The sequence below is a fragment of the Mustela lutreola genome, chromosome 3 (genome assembly GCF_030435805.1).
Source record: "Mustela lutreola isolate mMusLut2 chromosome 3, mMusLut2.pri, whole genome shotgun sequence".
Taxonomy (NCBI): domain Eukaryota; kingdom Metazoa; phylum Chordata; class Mammalia; order Carnivora; family Mustelidae; genus Mustela; species Mustela lutreola.
The window spans coordinates 2,686,169-2,703,960 of NC_081292.1; the positions used below are offsets into that span (position 1 = coordinate 2,686,169).

A 17,792-nucleotide genomic window follows, 5' to 3' on the forward strand; every position below is an offset into this window, starting at 1 on the left:
TTCACCGAGTAGCTAACGTGACTGGGGAGAAAAAATAACCATGCGTGTAATAACAGAAATGGAAAACACAAGGCCCATCCTCCATTCTGACATTCTGCGCCAAGGAGCACGCGCCTTTCTGGCGTTGGCGAGCATGTCCCCACCTCCCCTTGCAGGGGGCGGTCTGCTCTCAGGAGCGGTGATCTGACTGCCCCGTGTGTTGGGCAGGTCTGTCCCTCGGCGATGTCCCCAGCCGCCAGCCCATCGGCATCGTCCTCACCGTGCTGGGGGTGGTCGTCCTGGACTTCAGTGCCGACGCGACCGAGGGCCCCATCCGGGCCTACCTGCTGGACGTGGTGGACAGCGAGGAGCAGGACATGGCCCTTAACATCCACGCCTTCTCTGCCGGTGAGAGCGCAGCCCTGCCCCCGCCCCACCCGGCGCATGGCAGGACCCGCAGCATGCGGGAGGCTGTTCCCATGGCTCTCTTCCCCACCTCGGGCAGGGAGCAGCCCCCGCTGACCACTCCCTGCGCTCAGGCGCCGTTCTCATCTGCTGGGAGCGGCAGCTTCCTGAGCTTGAGGGATGACGGTCCGCGCTGCCCAGAGTCACGGGCAAGCCTCCGTTTCCTATCCTGGCAGATAGCTGCTCCCGATGCCGTGGACGGGTCTCTGTGAAGTCAGAGCTCCAAACCTAGGGTCAGCTGGAGTTTCTCACTGTGTTTTTCCCACCACTTTTTCACTTTCCATTCCCAAAGTTGTCCTGACTCGGCCAGAGCTACGAATGCCAGGCCTGGTCCGTGGTGAAGGGTAAAGGCCCTTCGGGCTCTGTCCTGGGTTCTCCCCGTCTGGGAGGGAGTGTCGAGGTGCTCGACACCGCTCATGGCCCCTCTGTCTCTCCTACCCGCTCAGGCCTCGGCGGGGCCATCGGCTATGTGCTGGGCGGGCTGGACTGGACCCAGACCTTCCTGGGCACCTGGTTCCGGACTCAGAACCAAGTGCTCTTCTTCTTCGCGGCCATCATCTTCGTGGTGTCAGTGGCCCTGCACCTGTTCAGCATCGACGAGGAGCAGTATAGCCCCCAGCAAGAGCGGGCCGGGGAGGCGGCTGACGCGCTGGCCCCCGCCGCCCGCGGGAGCGCGCTGGACGGCGGCGTGGGGCTGTTCCCTGAGGAGGTGCGGTCGGAGCACGAGCTCGCGCTGGACTACCTGGGCGCGGGCATGGTGCGGAGCAAGAGCGACTCGGTGCTGCACGTGCCCGACGCCGCGCTCGACCTGGAGCCTGAGCTGCCCTTCCTGCCCGACATCGAGCCTTCCATCTTCCACGACGGCTCGTGCCCCGGCACCCCCCACAGCACCAGCCAGGAGCTCGCCCGTGCCAGGCCGTCCTGCCTGGCCTCACTGCTCAGGGAATCCGCGAAGGAGGGCGACGCGCTGCTCGAGAATCACGCGCCCGAAGCCAAAGTCCCCAACGGCAGCGGCTCCCCGCCGACGGACGGCCCCGTGGGCTACACCAGGGTGGACGTGAGGCCCGTCGCCGCCGCGTCCGGCTCCATGAGGCGCCGCAGGCACATGTTCCGCCGCCAGGCCTCCAGCACCTTCTCCTACTACGGCAAGATCAGCTCCCACCGCTACCGCTACCGGCGGGCCAACGCCGTGGTCCTCATCAAGCCTTCGCGCAGCATGAGCGACCTGTATGACCTGCAGAAGCGCCAGCGCTGCCGGCACCGCAACCAGAGCGGGGCCACAGCCTCCAGCGGGGACACGGAGAGCGAGGAGGGGGAGGGCGAGACCACTGTGCGGCTGCTGTGGCTGTCCATGCTGAAGATGCCCAGGGAGCTGGCGCGTCTGTGCCTCTGCCACCTGCTCACCTGGTTCTCCGTCATCGCCGAGGCCGTCTTCTACACCGACTTCATGGGTCAGGTCATCTTCGACGGGGACCCCAAGGTGAGGGCCGGGATGTGCCCGCCCCGGGAACTGGCGGTCATCGGCCTCTGTGCCCCGGCCCGGCGGCTGGCTGTCGCCTGGGGCTGCGCGACCTCACGTTGGGCCTGATGGCCTCCACCCGGGCTCTGGTGCCAGGTGCGGCTGGGAGGGGCTGGAACCACCTGTGCGGAGCCTGGCCTGTACCGGGACTGCGTCTCCTTTCGGGGCAGCGTTCACCGCGGCTCATAAACAGCCCACCTGCACTTGAGATGGAAAGTCCCCTCCTTTGCCCAAAGGCTGTGGCACATGATCCCTGCCCCGCCTTGAGCCCCAGTCTCTTTTCTGGAACAGGCTCCCTCCAACTCAACCGCCTGGCAGGCCTACAACGCGGGCATGAAGATGGGCTGCTGGGGCCTGGTGATATACGCGGCCACCGGCGCGATCTGCTCAGGTAGGCCGACCTCCAGGCGGGGAGCAGCTGCACTCTCGGGGGTGCTCAGTGGTGGGAAACAGGGCCCAGGTCGTCCTGCCTGGAAAATGGGCCTGACTTGGAACAGGGCTGTGGCTCAGGGCCAGAAGCATGGAAGCTCGTGTGTCTGGATTTGGGCATCCTCAGACCACGTGCAGGCTGTCCTCTGTGCTGGTTCCTTCCCTGGGGGCTCCTCAGAGAGGGGCTCTGGCAAGGGACGGGCTTGGGGGGATGGGGGACAGCAGGAACCGGGCCCGCGGGCTGGGAGAGGGGTCTTTTGTGCTTAGCCAGGGGTACAGGGGGAGGTGGGGTCTGCAGACCTCCTGGAGGAGAGGCCTTTCCCTGCAGGTGTGGTTTCATCCTTGAGGAGGGGGGGTCGGGGTGACAGGCCTCAGTCTTGGGAACAGCATGCCTAGGCCCACCTTCCAGGAATGGGGCACAGCGGGGTCCAGGGTCCCCTGAGCAAGTCTGCCCTGGGTCCTTCCTATTCTCTACGTGTACCTAGAGGGGGAGGTTGGCGTTATTTCAGCCTGGTCTGGACTTGAGGGTGGCCAAGGTCAATGGAGCAGCAGGAAGCCGGCCTGAAGGTCACACAGCATTGTCTGTGAAGCCTCAGAGAGGCTTCCTGGAGGAGGTGACATTAAGCCGCTGGGCCAGAAGGGGCAAGCAGGAGTCTGTCCCTCTAGACTCAGGGGTTTACACTCCGGGGAAACCAGCCACAATTTGAGATCTTAAGTCAAGACTGGGTGTCGGGCTGTTCCCCGTGGGAAGGGTCTGGGCCAGGCTGGCCTGCAGGGCGAGGAGGCCCCAGGGAGCTACTGGGTGGGACCAGGCTCTGGACTCTGGGACCCAACCTAGGAGGGCTGACGCCTGAGGTGCCTGAGCCCCAGGGAGTTGAGCGGGGTACCATGGGCTCACACGCGTGATGGGGGCAGGTGGGACTCCGTGGGGCGGCGGGGCGGGGCGGGGGAGGGCTCTGGATAGCAGCAGCAGCGGGAGGTGGCCGACTAAAGTGGGGTGGGCACGCAGCTCACCCTGTGGGTCACTGTCTTGTGGCCGTACTCTGTGGGTCACTGTCCCGTGGCCGTACTCTCTCTGCAGCGCTGCTACAGAAGTATCTGGACAACTACGATCTGAGCATCAGGGTCATCTACGTGCTGGGGACGCTGGGCTTCTCCATCGGCACGGCCGTGATGGCCCTATTCGCCAACGTCTATGTGGCCATGGTCATGATCAGCACCATGGGTATCGTCTCCATGAGCATCTCCTACTGCCCCTATGCCCTGCTCGGGCAGTACCACGACATCAAGGAGGTGCGTCCAAAGCTGGGGGCTGGGGTTGGGGGCAATGGTGGGGCCCGAGGTCACCAGCCGAAAATGTAGCTCAGGTCAGATCATCAGGCTCCTCTGGCTCCAAAGCCCCTGCTCATTCTCCACTCGTCTCTAGGCAGAGAGCTCTGTACCTTCTGCTGGGGGGGGGACATTTGGGGTGCAAATGGCCCCCCAGATCTTCGGTTCTGAAGTGCCCCCCAGTTGGGTCGGTCTGAGGTACCGGCTCCTTCCATGGCCTACCTGACAGTGCGGCTTCTGGTGCATCTTAAGGGATTTGGTCGGGCACCCGGGAGGCTGCCTGCCCCTTGCTGTCCCCTCGCAGACCCCAAAGCGGGGGAGCTTGGCCGGCACTGACCTGCGCAGTAGGGTGTGAGCCCCCTGGGTCCGTCTGTGCTTTGAGCAGCTGCGTTTAGAGAGGGAGCAGACAGGTGCAGTCAGTGTAACAGCAAATGCTGTTCGTCGCCATATGTCCCAGACACCATGATTTCAGCACATCCCATATAAAATTCTGATTATTCTCCCCGAGCCTCCCTCTTGACTCGGACCAGCCGCATCTCAAAGTGCTCCGTGGCCACAGTGCTGGTGTAGACCGTGTTTCTCAAACTCAGACACAGACCCTAAAAGGAAAGGAAAACACGGAGAAAGGAAAAAAATAAACCCAAACTATGTTTAATCTTCTCTTGCATGATTAGAGAAGCAAAGTAAATCCGCAGTGATTAGGTACCTATGAAATGCCAAACTAATGAAAATCCAAGTAACCACATCCATCGTGTTTTCTAATAAGCTGTTGTGTTGGAGTGTCACGCGACTACAGAACAGTACACACACTGTAAGCGAACAGTGTAAGTGGGTTTTTGGACAACAAACTGGAAAGAGTAATGCAGACATGGCAACAACAGGAAGCGGGTCCTTGTCCTCACCTCTGACCCCGTGTCATCTTCTTGCCAGTGTTTGAACCTCTTGGGACCAGAGTGTCTGCCTTGCCTTCACGCCTGTGCTTCCCTCCTGTGGTTGCAGAACGTGGCTCTTTCCCTCCCGGTCTCACTGTCGGCCACAGTCTGTGCTGCACTCTGCTGGCGGTGACATTGGGTGGTACCCTTGTCGCGCGCGTGTGTGTGTGTGTGTGTGTGTGTGTGTGTGTGTGTGTGTGTGGTAGAGGAGCACGACTTCATTTCCCCTCGTCCGGGTAGCTTTGTGACCCAGTGCCACTCACATGAGGGCCACCTGGTCCCTGCCCGCACTGCGGTGCGGACCTTGTCCGAGCTGGGTGCCCGTCTGTGGGGGGTGGCGTTTCTGGTTCCTCTGTCCTCTCCCACTGGCCGGTCTGTTCTCAGACCAGTGCTCTGTTCTAAAGTAGCTTCATAGTAAGACCGAAATCTGGTGCCGTGGGTCCTTCATCTTTGCTTTTTGAGATCATCTTGGGTGTTCCTGACGGTTTACTTTTCATCTGAGTGTGAGAGCAGTTTCCGGGCTTTGACATTGGAAGTACGTTGATTGTATAGATCAGTTTGGGGAGAGTTACGAACTTGATAGTGCGGAGGTTTTCTAGCCACAAAGATGCTGCATTCTCCGGTTAATCTTCGAGTGCAGCCGTAGACACTTCCGACATCACACACAGTCCCACCACCGTGTACCATGAGATTTATGTTTTCTTTTCCACTCCTTAACGTGTTTTCCATTTTCCTTGCCTTATTGCAATGGCCAGAGTCTCCAATACAGTGTTGAATAGAAGTGGGACGGGGTCGGGGAGACAGGCTGAGTGGTCACCAAGCAGCCAACGGAAGGCAAGTTCTGTTTCCAGACTTCTGAGCTCACATTCAAACAAACCATGGCGGTGTTGACTGACGGGCCGACCCCCGCCGCGGCCCTCACTCGCCGGCTCTCTCTCTTGCAGTACGTCCACCACAGCCCCGGGAACTCCAAGCGCGGCTTCGGCATAGACTGTGCCATCCTGTCCTGCCAGGTGTACATCTCCCAGATCCTGGTGGCGTCTGCCCTCGGGGGCGTGGTCGATGCTGTTGGGACCGTGCGCGTCATCCCCATGGTGGCCTCCGTGGGCTCTTTCCTGGGCTTCCTGACGGCCACGTTCCTGGTGATCTACCCGGAGGTGTCGGAAGAGGCCAAGGAGGAGCAGGAGGGCCTGTCTAATCGGCCACCGGGTGACGGCGGGGACAGCAGCCAGAAGCCCACCGTCTTGACCCTGTCCCGGAAGGAGGGCCTACAGGGGCTGGTGGAGACGGAGTCGATGGTCTGAGCCTCGCCCCTGTGCGCACACATTCCTGGGGTGGGGTGGGTTGGGGATGGCGGGCGGGTTGGTCACTGTGGCTCTGGTGATGGCACAAAGCAGAGTTCCTTCACTACACGGGTGGGGGTGCGGTAGCTCTAGGGTAGGCCTGGGCCTCTGGGCAGAAACACCACACTGATTACTTTTTCCACGATTAAAAAAATCATTTGAAATTTTTTTTTTTTAATTGAAAAGGAGCTTCTGATTTCAACTGTTTAATTTTGCAGGTATATTATTCTGCATGTTTTTAAATCGTAAGGCAGATTTACACTAGACACAAGCAATCCAGAGAAAAATAAGATTTTCATTTCCAAGGTCATAATTGAAAACCACAAGTCCGTGCTGTGGCTCGCCGCCTGCGGTCTGCGGATTAAAGAGAGCAGCCGTGTGGCCAGTCCCTGGGCCTCTCTGCGCCCTCTGGGGGGCCTGCAGGTGTCAGATCTCACGTTCTGTTGGTGCTGCCATTATTGGAGAGTATTTTTATCATTATTTTAGAAAAAAAAATGTTTTTTTTCCTCTCAAAACTGGTTTTCTTAAGGAAACCATGTTTTCTTTTCCTCAGAGATTCTGATGGCACCGGGGGCAGGCCCGCCTCTGGGCAGTGGGAAGTGGCAGCCGCACCCCCATCCTGAACCTGTGCTGCCGGGAGGGCCCCAGGGCACCTGGGGGGCGGGACAGGGTCCACTGGGGGTGGCCTGCGGGGACAGCGGGCTGGGACGGGCACCTGCAGCCAGCAGCATCCCAGGGAGCAGACAGGCCCCCTGCAGGTGCACACCCATGTCTGCGCCTGGACCCCCGACCTCATCATCTTTGTCCGGAGCTCCCTAGAGAGGAGATGGACTCTTTTGTTGCACTTTGACTCGTGTTTAAACCATTTGTTGGGGAAATCATGAGGGCAGAGCTCCAGGTGCGGCCTCGGCCCCTGGGACCTGCCGCCAGGCCTACCTCGGGTGCGTGGGACGCGGCCCCGGCCTCTTCTGACCTCTTCTGACCTCTCGGGCCTGCTGGGCCCACGCTGGAGTCGGGGCAGTGGCGAAGTGATGCGAGTGTCTGGGACCTGAGGATGGTCCCCTCCCCCGCAGGACCTGGTGCGGTCTCCGTTCTGAGCATCTCAGCCAAACGCAGACTTGGGGGAAGGCACGCGGTCGATAGACGCCGCAGCTGCTGGGGAATGCTTTCCAGACCATTCTCTCACGACTGAGCAGTGTCTGCTTTTCTCACTTGGAACGATCGGTCTGAGCTTCCTGATGTCACCTGGACACAGACGATGGTCATACTTCGCTGCCTCAAGTTCTTTTTTTTTTTTTTTTTTTTTTTTTAATGAAGAACTTTCAGATGCATGAACAATCATGCCGCAGTATCATTCTAGAGCAGATATATACACGTATATATATATATTTCAAGAGGAGACTAAGCAGTTTTTAAATAAATTACTTGAATTTTCTGTGTATTCCAAGGACTGGCTGTTTCGTGTGCCTGGCCCGCCTCTGGTCACGTCGCATCTCACAGCCGCTGGTGGCGTTTTGGATCCGCGTCGCTCCCCTTCTGCCCAGGAGCTCACCTCGGAGAGTCGACCTCCCAGAGCCGGCGCGGGGTAGTGAGCGTTCTGTGCGTGTTCATGCGGGAGGCTGGCCTCGCGGTCGCGGAGCCGGGGCAGGGAGAGTCCGCCCGGCCTGGTGCGAAGCCCCAGTCTCCTGCTCCAGCTGGGTGGGCCCCCAGGACAGGTCCTATCTCCAGCTCAGCCCATCATCCCCCTGGTGGCTTTCCGGCCCCGGCTTCTCCCGCCGTGGGTCCTCCTGATCGCAGGGTCTGAGTCGCCGGCCTGCTCCCGACAGCCAGGAAAGCCAGTGGCAGGAGAGCAGCTGATCCAGGGTCGGGGGTGGGGGCTGGAAAAGTCCCGAATCCAGGTGTGCAGCGAAGCAAGCGCGTGTCTTGGGTCAGGAGGACCGCTGTGGGGCGGGGGGTGGGGCTCCCAGACGTGGGAGCCCCATGGCTGCATGGTCCATGTGCCTGGGGCCTGGCCAGGTCTTGGTGTCAGGCACTAGGGCCTTACGGTGGGGCTGCCACCCACAAAACCTGTTAACCCATGACATCCCAGCCTTCCCCCACCATGCTCTGGAACAACAAGGGCCCCGGGGGACGCTGTGTTGGAAGCGGAAGCCGGCCCTGGGCAGGGCTGCCTCAGCAGAGTCTAGTCGAACATGGATGTTCCTGACGGTTCTTCCTCACTCCTGGGTCTGGTCAGGGTGCAGACCTGTGAGGAGAGGGAGGTTCCTCGTGGTCTGGATTGGAGTCCCTCTCCATAGCTGCCTTCCTGGGCCCTTGCTCCCGGCGGGAGCACAGAGGGGCGCTTGGCCCACCCACGCAGGGAGATGATTTCAGGGTTGCACTGACTCGAGAGCCTCCAGTGTCTTAAGAACCGTGAGGAGGAGCTGGCCGTTTGCACACAGTTGTGCTCTGTGGCTCAGGGTTGGGGGTTGCGGGGTGTGATTTCTAATGCAGTAGCCAGGGCGGACCTGGTGGGGACCCAGCAGGAGAGTGTCCCGGAGCGGGCCATCTTCAGCCCATGCCCGAGGGTTCTGCGGCAGGCCTGTAGGTGTCGGTGCGCAGGACAGGTGGCCCTGGGGCTCATGGGCACAGGTCCGTGGGCTGGGAGTGTGGCCTGGAGGGGTTCTGTTCAGTTGGTTGCTGTGTCCTGGAAATGAGCTGATTACCAAAACAGGGTAACGTGGCTGACTTGCTCTTTCGTTCCCTGTCTCAGATGACCCAAACCCGTGCAGCCAAAGCCTGGCCCGTGCTGGAGCCTGTGTGTGGGTGGGGAGGCTCCGCGTCAGGCCGGGCAGCACGCCCCCTGCGCCTGCTTCCCTGTTCTGTGTGACGCTGTTGTGACCTTCGGGTGGCTAAGGGCCCGCAGCGTCTGTCCCCGCCCTGGAGTCCCCCGAGAGCTCCAGGCCCCGCTCAGAGGTGCTCAGGTGTGTTCTTGCAGGTGTCAGTGTGGGGGGGATGGGGTTCTCTGAGCCCCCGCCCCAAAGGCCCACCTGTCTGTGGGGCTGCAGGAAGCAGGACATGAGCTGGGCCTGTGAGCCCCGCTCCCCCCCTCGGCAGCCCAGCCTCGTGGCACTAATGTAGCGCGTCCGACGCCTTCTGTCACTGCCCGAGTTCGTGACACACCAGCTCCCACCAGACACCACCTCAAACAGGCGTAGCCCAACGTTCCTTTCGGCCAGCTGTCCGGCTCCTGTCACCCTGGGGAGGGTGGGGGCGCCAGTGGCCGGGCCTCGCGGGTGGCTCATGCTGGGGACAGGCCGGTCTTCCCCATGTTGCATCCGCAGGCATCCATCTTCCTGTTTCTGGGGCTGGGGGGCCGCCGGCATGCTTCCCGAGCTCCCGGAGTGGGCATGCGGCTGGCGGTGGACTCGGCCCAGCCCCTTCTGGGAGTGGGGTCGATGCACCCCGGCCCTGAACATGCCTCACATCTGGGAGCCCAGCCTCGCTGCTCCCCTCACAGGAAGCCAGCCGCCACCGTCCCGGCCCAACCCCCCCCCCCCCCCCCCCCAGTCTTGAGAGGGCGGTGGCTGGGGGCAGGGCACGTCTCCAATGCTGTGGACTGAGACGGTCTCTTGGTGGCAGAAGGACCCGTTTTGGGGAAATGCCTCTTGTTACAGGACAAAGTCCCCAGGCATCTCGGAACGACACTACTTAGTTCTGTTGTGAACTTGCCACAGGACTTTTTTTTTTTTATCAACTTATTAAGTTGGGTAGTGTGACAACTCTTGCTGGTTTCAGCAACAATGTAAGTGTGTGTTAGACACACAGTGTCTTATGAGGAAAAGCGCTTATAAAGAAGAATAATACCACATATTAAATTTTTATATTGGGTGCTAAGAAGGGGCCGGACGTCGGCCGTGTCGTTTCCTTCTGGGTGCCCCGAACTTGCGTGTCCGCCGGGTTCTGTCTTGCACACGGTTCTGTCTGGAACGCTCGGTCTCCCCCCCCCCCCAGGGCCTCCCGGGGTCTGTTTTGCTGTAACTTTGTGGTTAAATCTTAATAAACCTTTCCCTACCAGGTGACCACGTGGGTGTGTCTGAATCACTTCCCCGCAGCCCCTTCCTGTGCCTTCCTGGGGCTGGGCTGGGGACCCAGGCCCCTCCCCCATCCTGAGTCCTAGTGGGTCTGGTGGGGGGAGGGCAGAGAGCTCCCAGGCCCACTGCTGTGTGGACAAAGTATGGGCTCAGGAAGTCTCCCCAGAACCCCTTCCCCACCAGTTCCCAAACCTGGGGGCCTGTGCTGGAACCCCCACCTTCAGCGGGGGTGGGCGGCCACCAGGACAGATCCCACAGCCAGGGGGAAGGAGGTCACAGCTCTGCCTGCCTCCCGGCCTGGGGGCACCCAAGTGGGAGCTCAGGCCCAGCCAGCGGGGGGTGGGTTGGGGGTGACTCCTGCCCAGCAAGCTGGCTGGGGCCCCAGACAGGTGTGGTCGCAGGTCTGGCAGCCCCTCCCGGGAAGAGGGAGCTGCTCAGAAGCTGGGCCTGTACCTCCGGCCACACAGGTAAGTAGCTGAAGCCTGAGGTTCGGGGTGCCTGGGCCTCGGGCTGGGTGAGGTCCTGGGCAGGGGAAGGTGTTGCGCCCCCCCTCCCCCGCCCCGCAACGTGGCCCAGAGGAAGTGGGGGTGGGGGCTTGCCCAAGGCCACTCGGCCAGTGATAGCTGAACCCAGGACAGGGCGCAGAGGAGGCTGGGTGGGGCCCGGGGAGGGAAGGGGCAGGGAGGGAGGGGCGGTGGCCAGAGGCTGGAGTTCCTGGAGCTCCCCCGCCAGCAAGCCTTCCCGCCGCCTGGAGCCACAGCGCCCCCTGCCGTCTGCCCAGCCGCCGCCAGCCTCCCCTAGTGCAGGTGCCGCCGGCGGCGGGGGGCGGGGCGGGGGGGGGCAGCCCGCCAGACTTCGCACATGCTGATGTGGTTTTTTTCTTACAAAAATGGAACCACACATGGGTTTTCAATCTACATGTTCTGTTGAGTAAGACCTTGATCATCTTATTTGCACATTTAGTTCTCCTACATCCTTTTAATAAGATGAACAAGATGAACGCGGGGGGGGGGGGGGTTGTGGCACCGGGTGGCCCAGTCAGTTAAGCCTGCCTTCAGCTCAAGTCATGGTCTCAGGGTCCTGGGATCAAGCCCCACATCAGGCTCCCTGCTCAACAGGAAGCCTGCTTCTCTCTCTCTTTCCCTCTCCCCCTGCTTGTGTTCCCTCTCTCGCTGTGTCTCTCTGTCAAATAAATAAATTCTTTTAAAAAAAAGTTGAACAGGGGTGCCCAGGTGACTCAGTGGGTTAAGCCTCTGCCTTCAGCTCAGGTCATGGTCTCAGGGTCCTGGGATCGAGCCCCGCATCAGGCTCTCTGCTCATCGGGGAGCCTGCTTCTTCCTCTCTCTCTGCCTACTTGTGATCTCTGCCTGTCAAATAAATAAATAAAATCTTAAAAAAAAAAAAAGTTTAACAGAGGGTTTTTGTTTTAGGAGTTTTCTGGTTTTTGTTCGTGAAGTTTATATCTATTGTGTAAATCCCCTCTACCTTCCTAAAAGTGTAGCATTAATTTACTTTTTCTCGGTGATGCACTTGAGGATTTTCCTGGGAAGAGTGGGACCCCTCAAATGGGACATGCGTAGACGAGAACACTTTATTTGTGAAACAGTGAAGTTGTCAGAGAGCTCCCATCTGGTTTCTGACTCTGGACACCACTCTGGTTGTAATCATCAGTCTTTGCTTCCACTAACGTGGCTCCTTAACATCATTAGGTCACTTCCAACGAAATGGAAAGGAGCAGACTGTGATAATCTTTAGATGAGGAAACCAGAGAGCAGAAGGCGGACACACATCTGTTCCAGGCTGTTAGAAATGATAGAAAACACACGTACACCCAAGACAGGAGGAGGAATCCTGGTTGGGTGGGAGCAGTCACCCGACTTCCTCCTTCTGCAGGGGGCCGGGGGTGGGGTGGGGGGCAACCTACGTGTCCCACAGCCCCCGGCGGCAGGTGGCCGGTCCCGGACTGAAGTCCTCCGTGCCGCAGCTCCTCGAACAGGCACGGGACGGTGCTGCACAGTACGAAGTGAGCAGAGATCGGGCATCAACTCGCCGATTGGGAAACTGCATCGGTAACGTATATAGTTGAAGTTTGATTGTGATTTATTATTTTCTTTTTGCTTTACAAATTAGCTTTATTGATTCTGATTTACATGCAGTAAGACTGAGCGGTTTCAAGCGCGCAGCGTTCCGACAAACGCACACAGTAGGAACTCGCCCCTGCCGCTGCCGCATCACGGCTCACGCAGACAGCCCAGCAGTTCACGCCTCGGGGTGTTTCCCGAGAGAAAGGAAAATCCAGAAACGTCTATCGCACATGCTCACGGCCAGAAGTCGTGTCACACGGAAAAGTGCTCCCCTCCTCACACCGCTTCGAACTGACCATCCCGGGTCTGCGTTGTGTCACCAGAGAACCCCGCGGTGTGACGCGCTCCTCCCGCGAGCGCTACAGTGCGAGGCCTGTGTGATTTAAGGTTTGTTCCCACTTTGTTGCTGCTTTGGACCTGACGACGAGCGTCCGTCCGTCCGCAGAGCAGCTGGTGGGCTCGGGTTTTGCCACTTCTCGGTTCCTGCAGACGCAGACTTAATGATCTCACCAAAACTGCCGGAGCGGGGCTGCTGAGTCGCGTGCTGTGTGTGGTTTTGACTATTAAAAGCTACTGTAGGGCACCCGGGTGGCTCAGTTGTTTGAGTGACTGCCTGAAGCTGAGGTCATGGTCCTGGAGTCCTGGGTTCCGCCCCAGCCTCCCTGCTCGGCGGGGGGTCTGCTTGTCGCGCTCACCTTCCCCCTCTCATGCTCAATCTCTCCCATTCTCTCTCTCAAGTGAATAAATAAAAACTTAAAAAAAAAAATCTACTGTATGTTCCCAGGGGTCGGTGGGGGCCCACGATTCTGCGTTCCCACAGCGACAAGCGAGGGCTCTGGCTGCACCGGCTGCGCCGTGTCCCGGCCAGGCCGGCTGACCCAGCATCGGCCAGTGCTCGGCTGCGCAGCGCTACCCCAGCGGGGTTCCAGGGGCGCGCGGGCGCTCAGTGTCTCCTGTGTTCGCCATCTTCCTCCGTGCAGTGTTGAACTCGACATTTTGTCCTATTTTTAGTGGGTTTTTCTCATTACTCGGTTTCTAAGGGCCCAAGTCCTGATCAATATTTTCTCCTAGTCTCGGAGAGAGAGGGGTGTGCGCCGTGTTCCGGGGTTCAGAGGGCAAGACTGCGTCTCTGCCCGGGAAGTGCGGTGTCTGCTGGGGGCGTTGGAGCTGCTCTGGGGCCGCCCGAAGCCCTTCCTGTTCCCGGTTCGTGGTTCTGATTCCGTCTCGTGCTCTTCCTGGATCTGTCGAGATGAGCCCGTGTTTGAGTTTGTTAATGTGGTGAAGGACATCGTGGTCTCCCGCGCGCACCCGTCTTCCCTTCCTGGGATGGATTCCACTCCGCCATACGTATTCTCCTCTACTTACTGCTGGATTTGAACTTCTAGAATGTTGTTAAAGATGTTTATGGTTATGAAGGGAAATGGTCCTGTGTTTGTTTCTGTTTTCCTTTGCAATGTCTGGCTTTGGTAGAAAGGTAGTGACTGCTATCATAAAATGGGATAGGGAAGAGCTCACTCCTTAGTTTTATGAAAAAACCTGGCAGAGAATTTCCACATTTTCCTTGTATGTTTGGAAGGGTTTGTCAGTGAATTTTTTTTTTAAAGATTTTATTTATTTATTTGACAGAGAGAGATCACAAGTAGGCAGAGAGGCAGGCAGAGAGAGAGGAGGAAGCAGGCTCCCCGCTGAGCAGAGAGCCCGATGCAGTGCTCGATCCCAGAACCCTGAGACCATGACCTGAGCCGAAGGCAGCGGCTTAACCCACTGAGCCACCCAGGCGCCCTGTCAGTGAATTTTTAAAGAGATTTATTTTAGAGAGAAAACATTGAGGGGGGACCGAGCAGAGGGAGAGAGAGAATCCCAAGCGGGCCCCACGCCCAGCACGGAACCCAACTCGGGGCTCGATCCCACGACCCTGAGATCATGGCCTGAGCCGAAACCAAGAGTCAAGACGCTCAACAGACTGAACGACCCAGGCACCCCCATTGGTGAATTCTTCATGAAACTGTCTTCATGTGGAGCTCTGGAACCGGGGTTAACTCACTTCGTCAGAAATGAGGCTCTTCCGGCTGTATGATTGGAATGAGCTTTGCTGCCGTGCTTTTCAAATAATGCTTCCACTCCAGCCAAGTCATCAGATCTTTAGCATCAGATTCAAACTATTCCCTTCTGATCTTTTCCAGCAGCTGTAGGACCCATAGTGATTTTTGTGTTCCGGTTTTAGTGGAGGTGAGCGGACACACGGCGGCAGGCACAGTGTACGAGCGTGAGTTTTGACCCGTGCACACTCCTGAGTCGCGAACACAGTCTGCATAGCAGACCGGAGTTTTCGCTCCAGAAGATTCTCTCTTCTGCCCCGCACTTGCACTGCATCCCGCATGCGCGCCGGTGAGCCGTCGGGCATCCGCCGAGATGAGTGCAGGCGCCACGGGTAGTTCTGTCCGTTCGGAGGAAAGACGAGTGGAAGCAGGGGTGTGCAGCCTTCCCGCCTGGCTGCTTTCACTGTGCACACTGCTGAGGGCCACACGGGCCGGTCTCTCCGCACCGACGTGAGGACGGGGCGCCTCCATTCTCCGGGTGACGCGGGACTCCAGTGTGGCACTGTTGGAAGCAGAGATGCTGTGGACACACTCGTGAGAGTGTCTCTGTAGACACGGGTGTTCCTTCCTCTCGGGTAAAACACGAGGTGGGTGGTGCCTAGGGGGCCCAGTCGGTAAAGCATCTGACTCTTGATTTCAGCTCAGGTCACGATCTCAGGGTTGTGAGTTCGAGCCCCGTGTTGAGATCCCTGTTCAGTAGGGAGTCTGCTTGGGATTCTCTCTCTTGGTCTAAATTAAGTAAATCTTTAAAAAACTAAAAGAAAGAAAGAAAGAAAAAAAAAAAAAAACCCGAGGTGTGGAATTGTGGAGTTGTATGGTAGGTTTGTGCCATGTAGAAACTGGCAAACGGGTGCCTGGGTGACTCAGTCAGTGAACTGTCTGCCTTTGGTTGAGGTCATGGTCTCGGGGTTCTGGGATCGAGCCCTACGTCAGGTCCCCTGCTCAGTGGGGAGTCCGCTGCTCCCTCTCCCTCCGCCTCTCCCCCAACCCTTCTGCCCCGGCGGTGCGCGCATTTGCTCTCTCAAATAAATAAAACCTTAAAAAAAAAAAAGGAAAAGAAAAAAAGAGAAACAACTGGCGAACAGTTCTCCCCAGTGGCTATGCTGTCTGCACGCAGCAGTGGGCAGTCGCGGTCACACCCAGTTCCTTCTGCTTCGTATCCTCCTCTGCGTTCGTTCTCGGGACTCTAACGGGAGCTACTCTGGTGACTGTCGGGGAGTGTTACACTGTGGCTCAATGTCTCTCCTAAATGACTAATGATTTAAGCATCTTTTCAAATTGGCATCTGCTTATCTCCATTGGTGAAGTATCCTTTGCCCATTGTTTAATTGGGCTGTTTGTATTAATTTGTAGACACTCTTTATATGTCACGAGTGTAAGTCTTTGTCAGATCTAGCATGTCAATATTTCCTTCCAGCTGGTTTTTTTTTTTAACTTCTTAATGATGTATTTTAACGATGTCCAATTTGTCACTTTTTTTTCTAGTTAGCTTTTATTGTGTTTTCTCTAAGATGTCTTTATCTGTACCAAGGTTGCGAAGATGTTCTGTGTCTGTTCTGTTGTAGCTTTACGTCTAGATGAACCACCTGGAATGAAGATTTTTTGGAGTGAGATTAGGGTTGAGCTTCCTCCTGTTCCCATACATTTACCTGGTTGTCGCAGCCCTGTTTGTTGAAAAGACTTCCTACTGACCTGTCCGGCGACTTCTGTTGACGATCAGCTGACTGTGTCTACATCCTGTTCCGCACATCGATCTGTTTATGCGCCCGCTCTTACCGTCTTAATCACTGCTGCTTTGCCGGGGTGGGGAAGCTTTAAATCACATGGTGTGCGTTCTCTAGCTTGGATCTTTTCCAAGGTTATCTTGACTATTCAACTTGGTGTTTCCATGTGTGTGTGTACACCTGTGCCTGTCAAAATTTCAATGTACGTATGTTTAAATTGTGTTGGGGTTCGGATTGGAATTACCTCAAATGTACTGGGTCGACTTGGAGAGAACTAACGTCTTTATGGTATTTAATCTTCTCATCCATAAACATAGTATACTTTTTTATTTAGGCTTTTTAAAATCTCAGCACTGTTCTATGTTCTTAGTATACTAGTCTAGCGCATCTGCTTCATTAAATTTATTCCTATGAGATGTGTTTTGAATGTGATCATAAGTCATATTTTTACATTTTTTTTTAAAGATTTTTTTATTTATTTGTCAGAGACACAGGGAGAGAGAGCGAGTGAGCACAGGCAGACAGAGAGGCAGGCAGAGGCAGAGGGAGAAGCAGGCTCCCCGCCGAGCAAGGAGCCCGATGTGGGACTCGATCCCAGGATCCTGGGATCATGACCTGAGCCGAAGGCAGCTGCTCAACCAACTGAGCCACCCAGGCGTCCCATATTTTTACATTTTTTTAAAGATTTTATTTATTTATTTGATGGAAAGAGAGATCACAAGCAGGCAGAGTGGCAGGCAGAGAGAGAGGAGGAAGCAGGATCCCCACTGAGCAGAGAGCCCGATGCGGGGCTCCATCCCAGGACCCTGAGATCATGATCTGAGTTGAAGGCAGAGGCTTAACCCACTGAGCCACCCAGGCGCCTCTAAAAAAGAGATTCTTTAGGATTTCTGTAATCAGTAGGTGGACAAAGAGTTTGTTCTTCTAGTCCAACTTTTTAATTTTTTTTAAAGATGTTATTCATTTACTTGACAGAGAGAGATCACGAGTAGGCAGAGAGGCAGGCAGAGAGAGAGGAGGAAGCAGGATCCCCACTGAGCAGAGAGCCCGATGCGGGGCTCGATCCCAGGACCCTGAGATCATGACCTGAGCCGAAGGCAGAGGCTTAAACCACTGAGCCACCCAGGCGCCCCCTAGTCTAGCCTTTTAATCATTCATCTTTGCCTTCGTGCCAAGGCCAGGACCTGCGGTGTGGTGTTGAATGGGGGGATGAAAGCGCTCATGCCTGTTCCCGGCCTTGGAGGGGAGCAGCCGGACCGCAGCCGTCAGGTGGGCCGTCCGCCGTGGGTTCCCCCAGGTGCTTTGTATCCGTCTGAGGAGGTTCCTCTCTGTTTACTGGAATGTTTGTTGTGGATGATAATTTTATTCCATCAGTTTTTTCCTGCATCTGTTGAGACAACCACTTTGGCTTTTCTCCTTTAATACGTGCATTTACAGACTGTCGATTGATAAATCAACTTTGCAATCATGGGCCCAGCCCCACTCGGTCATGCTCTGTTAACCATTCACAATGTTGCTGGATTCACCTGGCTAAGTGTTCGTTCAGGCATTTTGCATCTGTGTTGTGAAGGGAACCGATGTGTACTTTTATTTTCCTGTAAGATGATCTGTTGGATTTCAGTACAACATGGTGCTGGCCTCCAGCATGGGTCAGGAGGTGATCCCTGTCCTTCCGACGGACTTCTGTGGGATCCTAGGACTCCGTGCTTAAGAGTGCGCTGGAATTCACTGTCACACCCACAGGGCCCGGGATTTCCTGGGAAGGCTTTTGACTAAAGTCAGTTTCCCTAATAGATGTATTAGTATTAAGGTTGTC

At 57.0% G+C, this 17,792-nt stretch overlaps 1 protein-coding gene and 1 long non-coding RNA gene across 4 annotated transcripts in view; both read left to right on the plus strand.

The window, feature by feature from the left end:
* SLC45A4 (solute carrier family 45 member 4) overlaps positions 1–7,437 on the plus strand; it is a 71,288-nt gene extending 63,851 nt beyond the window's left edge. For both annotated transcript variants that reach the window (XM_059168725.1, XM_059168724.1), the window contains 5 exons: positions 208–387; positions 891–1,924; positions 2,255–2,354; positions 3,474–3,685; positions 5,598–7,437. In XM_059168725.1, coding sequence (XP_059024708.1) covers positions 208–387; positions 891–1,924; positions 2,255–2,354; positions 3,474–3,685; positions 5,598–5,957 — 1,886 coding nt within the window. In that variant the 3' untranslated portion in view covers positions 5,958–7,437. The remainder of the gene's footprint in view (positions 1–207; positions 388–890; positions 1,925–2,254; positions 2,355–3,473; positions 3,686–5,597) is intronic.
* Positions 7,438–9,885: 2,448 nt separating this feature from the next.
* Positions 9,886–13,795, plus strand: LOC131827807 (uncharacterized). 2 transcript variants are annotated; one of them, XR_009352151.1, is made up of 3 exons: positions 9,886–10,536; positions 11,779–12,138; positions 12,541–13,795. It is a non-coding gene; the product is annotated as an uncharacterized LOC131827807 (long non-coding RNA). The 2 variants fall into 2 exon arrangements; XR_009352152.1 differs by having other exon boundaries at positions 12,054–12,138.
* The last annotated feature ends 3,997 nt before the right edge of the window (positions 13,796–17,792 follow it).